This window comes from Chiloscyllium punctatum, chromosome X (assembly GCF_047496795.1).
Source record: "Chiloscyllium punctatum isolate Juve2018m chromosome X, sChiPun1.3, whole genome shotgun sequence".
NCBI classification, from domain to species: Eukaryota; Metazoa; Chordata; class Chondrichthyes; order Orectolobiformes; family Hemiscylliidae; genus Chiloscyllium; species Chiloscyllium punctatum.
The window spans coordinates 21,063,239-21,075,411 of NC_092791.1; the positions used below are offsets into that span (position 1 = coordinate 21,063,239).

General features: G+C 42.9%; 1 protein-coding gene across 4 annotated transcripts in view; it reads right to left on the bottom strand.

The window, feature by feature from the left end:
• The window catches only part of LOC140471186 (polypeptide N-acetylgalactosaminyltransferase 6-like), an 85,565-nt gene that overhangs the window by 53,649 nt on the left and 19,743 nt on the right, over positions 1-12,173 (bottom strand). For all 4 annotated transcript variants that reach the window (XM_072567077.1, XM_072567076.1, XM_072567075.1 and 1 more), the window contains 2 exons: positions 7,868-8,494; positions 6,264-6,436 (listed from right to left, as the gene is read on the bottom strand). In XM_072567077.1, the coding sequence (XP_072423178.1) occupies positions 6,264-6,436; positions 7,868-8,358 (664 nt within the window). In that variant the 5' untranslated portion in view covers positions 8,359-8,494. The remainder of the gene's footprint in view (positions 1-6,263; positions 6,437-7,867; positions 8,495-12,173) is intronic.

The window sequence follows — 12,173 nt, forward strand, 5'->3', positions numbered from 1 at the left end:
CTTCTTGCTTTGTAAGCCTCCATTTGTCCTCTCCCAAACCCTTCTCTCTTCCTCTTCCTCTCTCCCCTCTCCCTCCCCCCGTCCAGATCATTTATTCAAACTTCTGGATCAGTATTCATGTTATCATACTGGTGACAGAAATTTGCAAAAATATATTCCTGCTGGATACTGGTTAAAAGAAATGAATTTAAAATAGATTCCAAAAGGAACAATAGGGGAATTAAAAATTTTTTTAAATGCCAAAAGTTTCTCAACACACAGGAAGCTCCGCGATAAACATGGCACAAGCAGAATTTGTTTGTGTTGGGGAAAGGGACAAAGTTGATCAGTCTTTCAGGAAGCAGGCACAGGCATAATGAGCTGAATGACCTCCTTCTGCTACCTGTACCCAACTGTAGTGGGATCCTTGTTATATTTAAAACTCATGTTGGACCTGCCCCGAGAGGTTTAATCCAGATTTGGATTGTTAGAAACAGAGGTTTCATTCCCTAGCACAAATACCCCTTTGATTAACACACTAAAAAAATTCACTGCATGCTGTTCATGTCATAAAAACCAGAAGCTTAAAATGAGACTACCAAGAACCTTGTAATCTCTCCTTCCCTCCTCAATCACCCAACAGGAAATAGGGTATACTTGCACGATGAACTGAGCAAAACCGTCTTGGGCACAGCAACAAGTCTCAACCAACCACAGTACTTTGTGCTGCTATATTTGGAACCCAAAGACAGATTTAACTGACAAGACGTTACGTTATTTCTACAAGAGAACAGGAAAGCAGCTGGGCTGGGGGAGGAGCAGGATATCAGTGGGACATTAACAAACCAACAGCAATCACTTCCCCTATTCACTCCAGAGATCAAAGTGCAGTTTGAAGAGTGAGCCAGAACAACAGCTTCTAAACTCTGCAATAGAATGGAAATCTGGCCTTTATTGCTTAAACTGTCAAGTTACTCAAGCTTTTCTGGCTGCCCACCATATTTGCTTAACAACTAAGGATGTGAGAGACATTACATCGGAGGTCCAAGCATGTGGTTTGCTGAAAAGTGGAATAGAGGGGGGTGTGGTGGGAAAGGTTTAGTTATTGCTCCTTGCTTCTGTATAAAACTTATGTTCTCCATCCACTACTAACTGAGCACAATACACCCGGGAGGGTGGGGGATCATCAGTAGAATCCGTTTGAAGCAGATTTTCTGTCATTGAAAATTCCTGATGTCTGGAACTCCTTTATCAAGCATTTTGACCCATTGCAGTGCCACCTACATGGAAGATTCTATGTATGTCAAGAACAGTGATGTCAATGCTAGGGAATAGAACGCTGTTCCACTTTTTCCAGCTGCCATTACTAATGGCAATTCAATAAAAATGAGAAGTAAAAGACTGCTTGGCCCAAAATGCTCCTTTGAGCAGACAGACATCTCACTAAAAGAAAAAAAAGGTCCAAGGATATTTTTGAAAGAAAGAATAAGGGAAAGAAGCAAACTTTACATGTTGAGACTTTAAATGGAAGAGAAGAGCAGATGGGTCATAGATCGGAGCTTTAGGGAAGTAGTAACCCCAAAGATTGCAGACAGATGGGTGACAGTGAGGGGGACTGGGAGGAAGCAGCCAGTGCAGGGACCCCCTGCAGCCGTTCCCCTCAAGAACAAGTATACGGTTTTGGATACTTGTGGGGGGGACGACTTACCAGGGGTAAGTGACGGGGCTCAGGCCTCTGGCACGGAGCCTGTCCCCGTTGCTCAGAAGGGAAAGGTGGAGAAGAGCAGAGCAATAGTTATTGGGGACTCGATAGTTCGGGGCACAGATAGGCGGTTTTGTGGGGGCGAGAGAGACTCACGTTTGGTATGTTGCCTCCCAGGTGCAAGGGTGCATGATGTCTCTGATCAAGTTTTCCAGGTCCTTAAGGGGGAGGGGGAACAGCCCGAAGTCGTGGTCCACATTGGCACCAACGACATAGGTAGGAGGGCGGCTGAGGATGTTAGGCAGGCTTTCAGGGAGCTAGGTTGGAAGCTCAGAGTTAGAACAAACAGAGTGGCTGTCTCTGGTTTGTTACTTGTGCCACGTGATAGTGTGTCGAGGAATAGGGAGAGAGAACAGTTAAATGCGTGGCTACAGGGATGGTGCAGGAGGGAGGGATTCCGGTATTTGGATAACTGGGGTTCTTTCTGGGGAAGGTGGGACCTCTATAAACAGGATGGTCTACACCTGAACCTGAGGGGCACCAGTATCCTTGGGGGGAGGTTTGCTAGTGCTCTTGGGGGGGGGGGGGGGGGGTTTAAACTAACTCTGCAGGGGCATGGGAACCTATACTGTAGCTTTAGGGTGCAGGACCTGGAGTGTAGGGAGGTTAGGAAAATGGCATCAATCTCAAAGAAGGGTGCCTGTAAACAGGAAAGTGGCTTGAAGTGTGTATACTTCAATGCAAGAAGTATACGAAATAAGGTAGGTGAACTTGCAGCGTGGGTTGGTACCTGGGATTCCGATGTTGTGGCTATTACGGAGACCTGGGTAGAACAGGGACAGGATTGGCTGTTGCAGGTTCCAGGGTTTAAATGTTTTAGTAGGGTCAGAGGTGGGGGTAAAAGAGGGGGAGGTGTGGCATTGCTTGTCAAAGATAGTATTACAGCAGTGGAAAGGACGATGGATGAAGACTCGCCATCTGAGGTAGTTTGGGCTGAGATTAGGAATAGGAAAGGTGAGGTCACCCTGTTAGGAGTTTTCTACAGGCCTCCTAATAGTCCTAGAGACGTAGAAGAAAGGATTGCGAGGATGATTCAGGAGAAGAGTGAAAGTAATAGGGTGGTTGTTATGGGAGACTTTAACTTTACTGATATTGACTGGGAAAGCTAAAGCTCAAGTTCGTTAGTTGGATCGGTGTTTGTCCAATGTGTGCAGGAGGATTTCCTGACATAATATGTAGGCAGGCCAACAAGAGGTGAGGCCATACTGGATTTGGTTCTGGGAAACGAACCAGGCCAGGTGTTAGAATTGGAGGTGGGTGAGCACTTTGGGGACAGCGACCACAATTCGGTGACTTTTACTCTAGTGATGGAGAGGGATAAGTGAATATTGCAGGGCAAGAGTTATAGCTGGAGGCAGGGAAATTATGATGTGGTGAGGCATGACTTAGGATGCGTGCCTTGGAAAGGTAGGCTTCAAGGCAAGGGCGCAATTGATATGTGGAGCTTGTTCAAGGAGCAACTATTGAGTGTCCTTGATAAGTATGTACCTGTCAGGCAGGGAGGAAAGGGTCGTGTGAGGGAGCCATGGTTTAATAAGGTATTGGAATCCCTTGTTAAAGGGAAGAGGGCGGCCTATGTAAAGATGAGGCGTGAAGGTTCAATTGGGGCGATTGAGAGTTATAAGGTATCCAGGAAGGATCTAAAGAGAAAGCTAAGAGCAGCAAGGAGGGGACATGAAAAGTCCTTAGTTGGTAGGATTAGGGAAAACCCAATGGCTTTCTATAGGTATGTCAGGAATAAAAGAATGACTAGGGTAGGAATAGGTCCAGTCAAGGATAGTAGTGGGAAGTTGCGTGTGGAGGCTGAAGAGATTGGGGAGACACTGAATGAATACTTTTTGTCAGTATTCACTCAGGAACAGGACACTGTTGCCGATGTGAATACAGAGTCATAATTAATTAGAATGGACGGCTTTGAGGTATGATGGGAAGAGGTGTTGGAAATTCTGGAAAGGGTGAAAATAGATAAGTCCCCTGGGCCTGATGGCATTTATCCTAGGATTCTCTGGGAAGCAAGGGAGGAGATTGCAGAGACATTGGCCTTGATTTTTATGTCCTCGTTGTCTACAGGAATAGTGCCAGAAGACTGGAGGATAGGAAGTGTGGTTCCCTTGTTCAAGAAGGGGAGTAGGGATAACCCTAGTAACTATAGGCTGGTGAGCCTCACTTCTGTTGTGGGCAAAGTCTTAGAGAGACTTGCAAGGGATAGGATTTATGAACATCTGGATAGGAATAATGTGATCAAGGATAGTCAGCATGGTTTTGTGAAGGGCAGATCGTGCCTCACAAACCTTATTGAATTCTTTGAGAAGGTGACTAAGGAGGTCGATGGGGGTAAAGCGGTAGATGTGGTGTATATGGATTTTAGTAAGGCATTTGATAAGGCTCCCCATGGTAGGCTACTGCAAAAAATACGGAGGTATGGCATTGAGGGTGAGTTGGAGGTTTGGATTAGGAATTGGCTGGCTGGAAGAAGACAGAGGGTAGTAGTTGATGGTAAAGGTTCATCTTGGAGTGCAGTTACTAGCGGTGTTCCGCAAGGATCTGTTTTGGGACCATTGCTGTTTGTCATTTTTATAAATGACCTGGAGGAGGGGCTAGAAGGTTGGGTGAGCAAGTTTGCGGATGATACGAAAGTCGGTGGAGTTGTTGACAGTGAGGAAGGATGTGTCAGGTTACAGCGGGATATAGATAAGCTGCAGAGCTGGGCAGAAAGGTGGCAAATGGAGTTCAATGTGGGCAAGTGTGAGGTGATTCACTTTGGTAGGAGTAAAAAAAGATGGGGTACTGGGCTAATGGTTGGATACTTGGTAGTGTGGATGAGCAGAGGGATCTTGGTGTCCATGTACACAGATCTCTGAAAGTTGCCACCCAGGTAAATAGTGCAGTGAAGAAGGCATTTGGCGTACTGGCTTTTATTGGTAGAGGAATTGAGTTCCGGAGTCCTGAGGTCATGTTGCAGTTGTATAAGACTCTGGTGCGGCCGCATCTGGAGTATTGTGCGCAGTTTTGGTCGCCATACTATAGGAAGGATGTGGAGGCATTGGAACAGGTGCAGAAGAGGTTTACCAGGATGTTGCCTGGTGTGGTAGGAAGATCGTATGAGGAAAGGCTGAGGCACTTGGGGCTGTTTTCATTGGAGAAAAGAAGGTTTAGGGGTGACTTGATAGAGGTGTACAAGATGATTAGGGGTTTAGATAGGGTTGACCATGAGAACCTTTTTCCACGTATGGAGTCAGCTATTACGAGAGGGTATAGTTTTAAATTAAGGGGTGGTAGTTATAGGACAGATGTTAGGGGTAGATTCTTTACTCAGCGAGTCGTGAGTTCATGGAATGCCCTGCCAGTATCAGTGGTGGACTCTCCCTCTTTATGGGCATTTAAACGGGCATTGATAGGCATATGGAGGATAGTGGGTTAGTGTAGGTTAGGCTTGGATCGGCGCACCATCGAGGGCCAAAGGGCCTGTACTGCGCTGCATTTTTCTATGTTCTATGTACAAGTTTTTTCGAAGGAGTCAGCAGAAGTAAATGAAGAAATAAAATAGGAAACCAAGGAGTCTCCTTCCCTATGTAAAAATATCAAGCGTGGAGACATTTGACAGACAGGAAAAGATCTAGTGGTCCATCCACACTGTCATAGATAGAAAAAAGAAAAAAAAAGTAGATATGTTCAACTTGTACAAGACCAAAGTCAAACTGCAGTTGAAGTATTGGGTGTAGTTTTTGGTACCCTTATAATAAGACTATAAAAAAGTGGGGTGCAGAAGTGGTTCGCTAGGCTGATGCCAGAGGTAACAAGTCTGTCATATGAGGAGAGATTGGTTCAATTGGGCCTGTGTTCACTAGTGTTTTGAATGACAGAGGATCTGATTGAAACATAAAAATTTCTAACAGGGTTGGACTGACTAGACACAAGGAGGATATTTTCCCTGATTGGGAAGCCTAGCACCAGAGGTCACAGTCTCAGAATACAAGGTCGGCCATTTAGGACTGAGAAAAGGAAAGATTTCTTCACTCAAAAGGATAGTGAATCTGTAGAGTTTTCTACCACAGCTGTGGAGATCAAGTCACTGAACATATTAAAGAAAGAGATCTTTCTTTGGGCATTAAAGGCAACAATGGATATGGAGCTCAAGTGGGAATATGGTATTGGGATAAAAGATCAACCATGATCCTACTGAAAGATGGACCAGGCTTAAAGGGCTGAATGGCCTGCCCATGTTTCCGAATGCACAGCAGGTACAATGTAGATTCACTTGGATGTTTATCAGTGATGAGGGATTCAATTATAAGCAGAGACTTGGGAATGCTTTCACCTGTTGACCCACTGGGAATGCTGCCGGTGCCATGGTCTGAAAAAAGAAGGCTTTAAAGTGTCTGTTATTAATTTTTTGCTACATAGAACAGATACAATCAGCAATTATAAAATATTATAATTCCATTTTCATAAAAAAAGTTTCTGTTTTGACTTTAAGCACAAGGCATTTTAAATGCAGTGTTGTTGAATTGCTAAAACTCACCATCTGTGCTGGCATCATCCACTAACAAGATTTCCTTGAGGAGTATGGCTGGAGAGGTATGCATCACACTGTAGACTGTCCTCAGCAAGGTGGACCAGGCCTCATTGTGGAACACTATAATCACACTGGTTGAAGGTAGAGGAGGGCAACGCTTGAATCTCTGTTCAATGCACCTATACAAGACAATCCAGATTTTAAAGACTGTCAATATTTTACAAGAGATTATTTTCCTTGTAAATTTTGTGTTCCAGGGTGAGAGACGAGAGTGCTGGGAAACGGTGCCCTTTCCATCTTGTGTGCAACCTTCTAGATTTTCCAAATTGGTGAAATTGAACTTTTGTTAATCTATTCATTTGCACCAGCATTAAAATAACACCAATTGGAAAATCTACTGTCAATATCAGTCAGGCAGAGTACATTTGAAAGCAGAACTTTACTTTCACAGTGCCACTGTGATACACACACACACACCCCACCCACGGAGACAGATGATTGCTTGCCTTTGTGTCTTATCCTCAGGATGGAACGTTACTTACATAAAGAGTCAGTTCCCTTGATCAAGCGCTTCAGTCCTGGTATGAGACTTAACCACAATGTACTGACCTGAAGGTGAATGCACTATCAATGGACCAAATCCGAGCATGAAATATCCTGCAACATTATTTTGTAGGGGTTGGCCAGATGTTTTTAGACTGATTGAAGTCTGTTTCTTTTCCCTCTTTCCATCACCCCCAACAGGAAACTAATTTGCTCAGACACCAATTATTCTTATACACAATGTTTCCAGAAGGAATCTGAGGAGGTACAACTGTGAATCTAGAGTTTATTTTTAAAGCAGCATTAAAGGATTCTACCCACATTTTAAAGGGATAAATGGAAAATTAACAAGTTATGGCAACGTCCACTGTGACTGAGCAGACGAAAATGTACAGAATTCAATGGACTGATTACGATCCCATTTTGATTACCAGAGTGGCTTTTATCTTTTCCCAGTATAACAGAGTGAAATAATGAATTTCCTCTTGCTTTGAGCTTGTGTCAATCCACCACTGTCTGTGAAGCACAAGAATTTAATCACATTAAAGCATATAGAAGATGTAAAGGGTGTACTGCGACGTATTCTGGCTTCACACCCGTGATAGGAAACAGGCCACCTTCTGGAAAGGGGACTGCCCAAGCATTTCCATTAAGAAAAGGGTCACTTGGGCTCTACACACAGAAACTCTTGTGGACAGGGGTTATAGGTTAAAGCCACCTGCTGACTACAAGAGACCAACAGAAGAGGAGTTTGGACAATGTGAAGCCCTTTTTCTGTATGTATCAACAGTAGTAAACCTACCCTGTTTGATAGTGAAATAGGAACTTCATTTCAAGGGTTTGAATGATAGTCAGTATTTTGCTAATACAGATCACTTAAAATGCCCAGATATTCTAGAGGGAGTCTTTATATCTCCAAATGTTTAAAGCAAAGTCTAGGTGCCCAAAATCAGAACAATTTTCATTTCCTGGTTCTACAAGTCTTCACATTAGTGATGCCAAACAATAACAAAAGCCCGAGTCCCAACCCTGACAATTGGATCAAATGGAAATGCTGGATCTCTTACTCTGGAGGCCGTGTGTCTGGTCCGAGGGTCCTGTGTAAGGAGATGCGATCACTGGCATAAGCATTGAAACAATGTTTGTCAAGGCCGCGCGTTTTCTCCTCCTGTTGCTCTGGTGAGAGATTGTCTGTGTGAAATGCCTTTGCATCAGCACCAGGTGCGTTAGGATCCTCGGGAGGGCGAGGAAGGAAGGTCTTCAGTTCTGCCCCAGTGTAAAACCCCGGTAAGCAGGACTTGCTATCATCAACAATCTCTTGTCCTCGATCTGGAGCAATGATCTGAAACTTGGGCATCGAATCTCGGATATTGTTCACTGCTCCGAACATAATTCCCAGCATGCGGTCTTTCCCGCCTGACAAGTCTTTAAACCAAGAGTCATCCTTTGGGCTTCGTTTGACAATATCTCTTTGAAGTATGAAAATAAAGATCATAAATATTACGCTAACCATGGCAAGTTTGACTGGACCAAATCGTTTCCTAAAAAACAGCCTCATGATTGCTGGTTAAATATGTTACTCAACGGTAGCAGTATAAAAAATTCCTTCAGAGCTGATCAGTTTTATTCACAGTGAAGCTTGCACAGTTGAAGGCCCCTCCATGATTTGGTTTTCAAAATTCTGATGTAGGAATCTGGAAAAAAGAATGATAATTTTTTTCAGACTAACCACAGTTTCCCGATCTCCATTACCTCCCCTCTTGCCCTGATGGAATGAACGCTTGGTGGAATACAATTCCCTTAATATCAGTGTTTACACAGAAAGAAAAACACATGGAAACATAGCAAAGTGTAGACAGTCTATTCCACACATTAGTGTCCCAATAAAATCTTTTCCATCCTATCCCAAAGTCAGGATATCTATTATTATAAAAACGCCCAACCATTTCAATAAGATGAATTTCAGGCTGCTGTCTTTCTGGAAGAGATCGCTGGTCAAATCCCATTGTGAGGTGATGGGATGAATAGACAGGAGGGGGGGGGGGGGGGGGGGCTGATCGTTGCTCTCCTGAGTGAGATTGATCATAAGGAGTCCTTCAGTTTTGCCTGGCTCCATGTACAATAGCTGCTGACTTGACCCCATCCATAACAGGAAATAAATCAATTATTTACTTTGCATACTGTACTCCTTGCCTGAAAAAGTTTACATTTTACAGGAAATAGTGAATTGTAAATAGAAACGGTAGTGACAGTAGCTGCACCAATGCCCTGGTTTATCGATTAGCAACAGTTTAAAACCCAAGATTTTTATATGGTTTATGACACAACAACCAGGACGTGCACACTTCAAAGCAGATGTCTAATGTTATAGTTGTACTTGCAGTTTCCTTAGGTTCTTAGCTCGAGCATATTTGACCTAATCTAAACACACTCTTTCTACTTGGGATCACTGCATAATTAAATAAAAAGGTGGAAGCTGCAAAATTTCTCCCCAGTTCCTGAACTGAGAACAAGAGGTCAATCTCTGTCTGTGTTAGTCAGAGATCAGCTAACTCAACTAAAAATTGACACGTATTCACCATATGAATCATTTTCGTAAATATTTACAGTAAATATAACTCAAGTAGAGATTAAAGTGACTGAAGGTTAAACAACATGACTTCCATTCACTAAGAATGAGAATCCTTCCTCCTTTTCAATCAAGAAACTCACAGTTGACCAAGAAGGGACTTAACTCAGTCCATCCATTTGGACTGAAATTGAATGAAGGTTACAGACTATGAAGGGTCACAATTGATTTGTAAAACATGTAGTGCAAATTCATAAGCAGATGAGATTTTTCTTGATCTTAAAGCTTACATTCTTATGAATGTTGAGAGTGGAAAAATATTTCAGAAAACTATATTTCCCCTTTTATCATATTGCACGCCAGAAACCATAGGGAGTTGTCCACCAGGGTTTCTTACCCAGTCCAATCACCATTACATCAAGGCTAAAACCAAAAACCATCAAAGTCAAAGCCACTACAGAAAGGAATTCTAAGGAATAGTTCATCTACAGTGCGATGTACATCACCCCCTAACAAGGTCTAATGCAGTGCATATTTGAACTGCAGCTGTTATACATCTTGATATACATTTTAGGAGCAAATTATTGCAGATGCTGGAATCTGTACTGAAAACAAAAAGTGCTGGAAATCACAGCGGGTCAGGCAGCATATATGGAGAGAGATAGCAAGCTACGTTGAGTCTAGATGACACTTCATCAGAGCTCTTGACTATTTTCATCAGTATGCAAACATTTACATTTTAAAAAGAAATCAAGTAATTTTATGGACACAACTGGCCTCTAAATTTAGGCAATGGCAAACAACAGAAATCAGCTACAGATGATCAGTGGAACCGTAAATATAGGCAGGCAGATTTGGATATTAGCTAGTCCAGTTACAAATGCTAATAAACTCCCAAAGCCAAACTGAATCCATGGACTTGATTTTCCTAATTTTAGGCTGTGTTATGTTTGGGGAGTTTCACAGTACAAGGCAATTTTTCTCATGCAATCTTCTGTTTCTCACCTAATTGATTATGTAACTTTTGGCATTCTGCTTGTGCAGTCAAGTGGTGGGAGAGGTGATATTCCCGCCAGTGCTGGGATTTTCTGGTCTACAAGTCACTGCGGCTATATTTAAAGTTCAACTGCACTCCATTTCAGATACCCTGAGCCAGGAGCTACCTTGGAGTAATTTCCTCTTAGAAAACCAAATGTCTCAACAACTACTATTTCTGCACGTGAAGAATGGTGACTGAATATGAGAGGACTGTTTGCATCTGTGTAAATTTGTAACACTGGAGCATCAGTAACTTCAGGGGAGAATGGGATTAAAATGTGCGTTAGAAATGTACATTACCAAGAGAACAAGGGCAACAGATGCATAGGAGCACATCATATTCAGATCTCCCACTATCTCTACTTAGATATCCAATACAGATCCCTCCTAGCCACTGTCAAAATTCTGCAATTCTCTACCCAATGGCAAAGTAGTGAACATGCTTAATGGACAGTAGTAGTTCAGAGCGACAGGGAAACTGGGTATGGGCAATATATGCAAGCAATGTTCACATCCTGTAAGTTATTTTTTAAATGCCCTAAACAATTTGGCAGCTTTACAAATGGATATGTTTCTGATCAACCCATTCTCCACCCTCAGTGGGATGAATCAGCACAGTCTCATAAAAGCTGGGATTACACTGCGGCAAAAAGCAGATGAAGTGAAACAGAGGTTTACAAAATTATGAGGGGCATGGATAGGATAAATAGACAAAGTCTTTTCCCTGGGGTGGGGGAGTCCAGAACTAGAGGGCATAGGTTTAGGGTGAGAGGGGAAACATATAAAATAGACCGAAAGGGCAACTTTTTCACACACAGGGTCATTTGTAACATTTAAAAGACATCTGGATGGGTACATGAATAGGAATGGTTTGGAGGAATATGGGCTGGGTGCTGGCAAGTGGGACTAGATTAAATTGAAATATCTGGTCGACATGGACGAGTTGGACCAAAGGGTCTGTTTCCATTGCTGTACATCTCTATGACTGTATGGTCTATTAATGCTTAACGTGCTTATGTGACATTTCTCATTTAGCAGAAGTATCGGCATACCTTGGGTTAAATGCTTTCAGTTCAAATAGACAGTGGTATACTAAAGGTCTGCAAACTAGCATTTGGGAGTCAGTGCCAACTTTTGCAAATAAAAGATCCGTTTCGCACCTGGCTGACACCCTCCCAATACAGCTGCTCCTCTTTGAGGAAAAGAGAGAGTGGGCACAAAGAGATAAATTCTGTCAAATGCTGTGGGCTAGAACTCAATCAGCTTTGTTTGATCAGCAGTTTCCACCTGTAATGTGTAGAGTGAGTCAAGTAAGGAAGAGGGAATAGAAAGCAGAGGACCACTGGCATCAACATTGGAGATGAAAAATACCTGTGAAGTTTGGGGTGGTTGATGGTTTGAGGATCTTTAGCAAAGGACTTTTGTATATCTGATGGATTGTTGGAGTTTACCCAAGGATTACATTCATGGCCCAAATGCACTCTCTCAGTGGTTACATAACAGGCCCATTTCAGGGAGCTGGCAGCTTTGTTCCTTGAAGCTGTCAGTTAGCTTTTGCTTGTTTTCTACATGGTCTGAATGGAATATCAGTGACAGAGTCCAGGGAACACATCATCAATATGATGTGGGAATGATTTCCCCTTCAAAAACAAACCAAGGGGAGGGAGTGTGCAAGAAGAATGAAAACTGCAGAATCATGACTTCATCACGCTTCTCTCAGTAGGGTTAATTGAACCCAAAAGGAGGAAATTAGAAGGACTGGATTT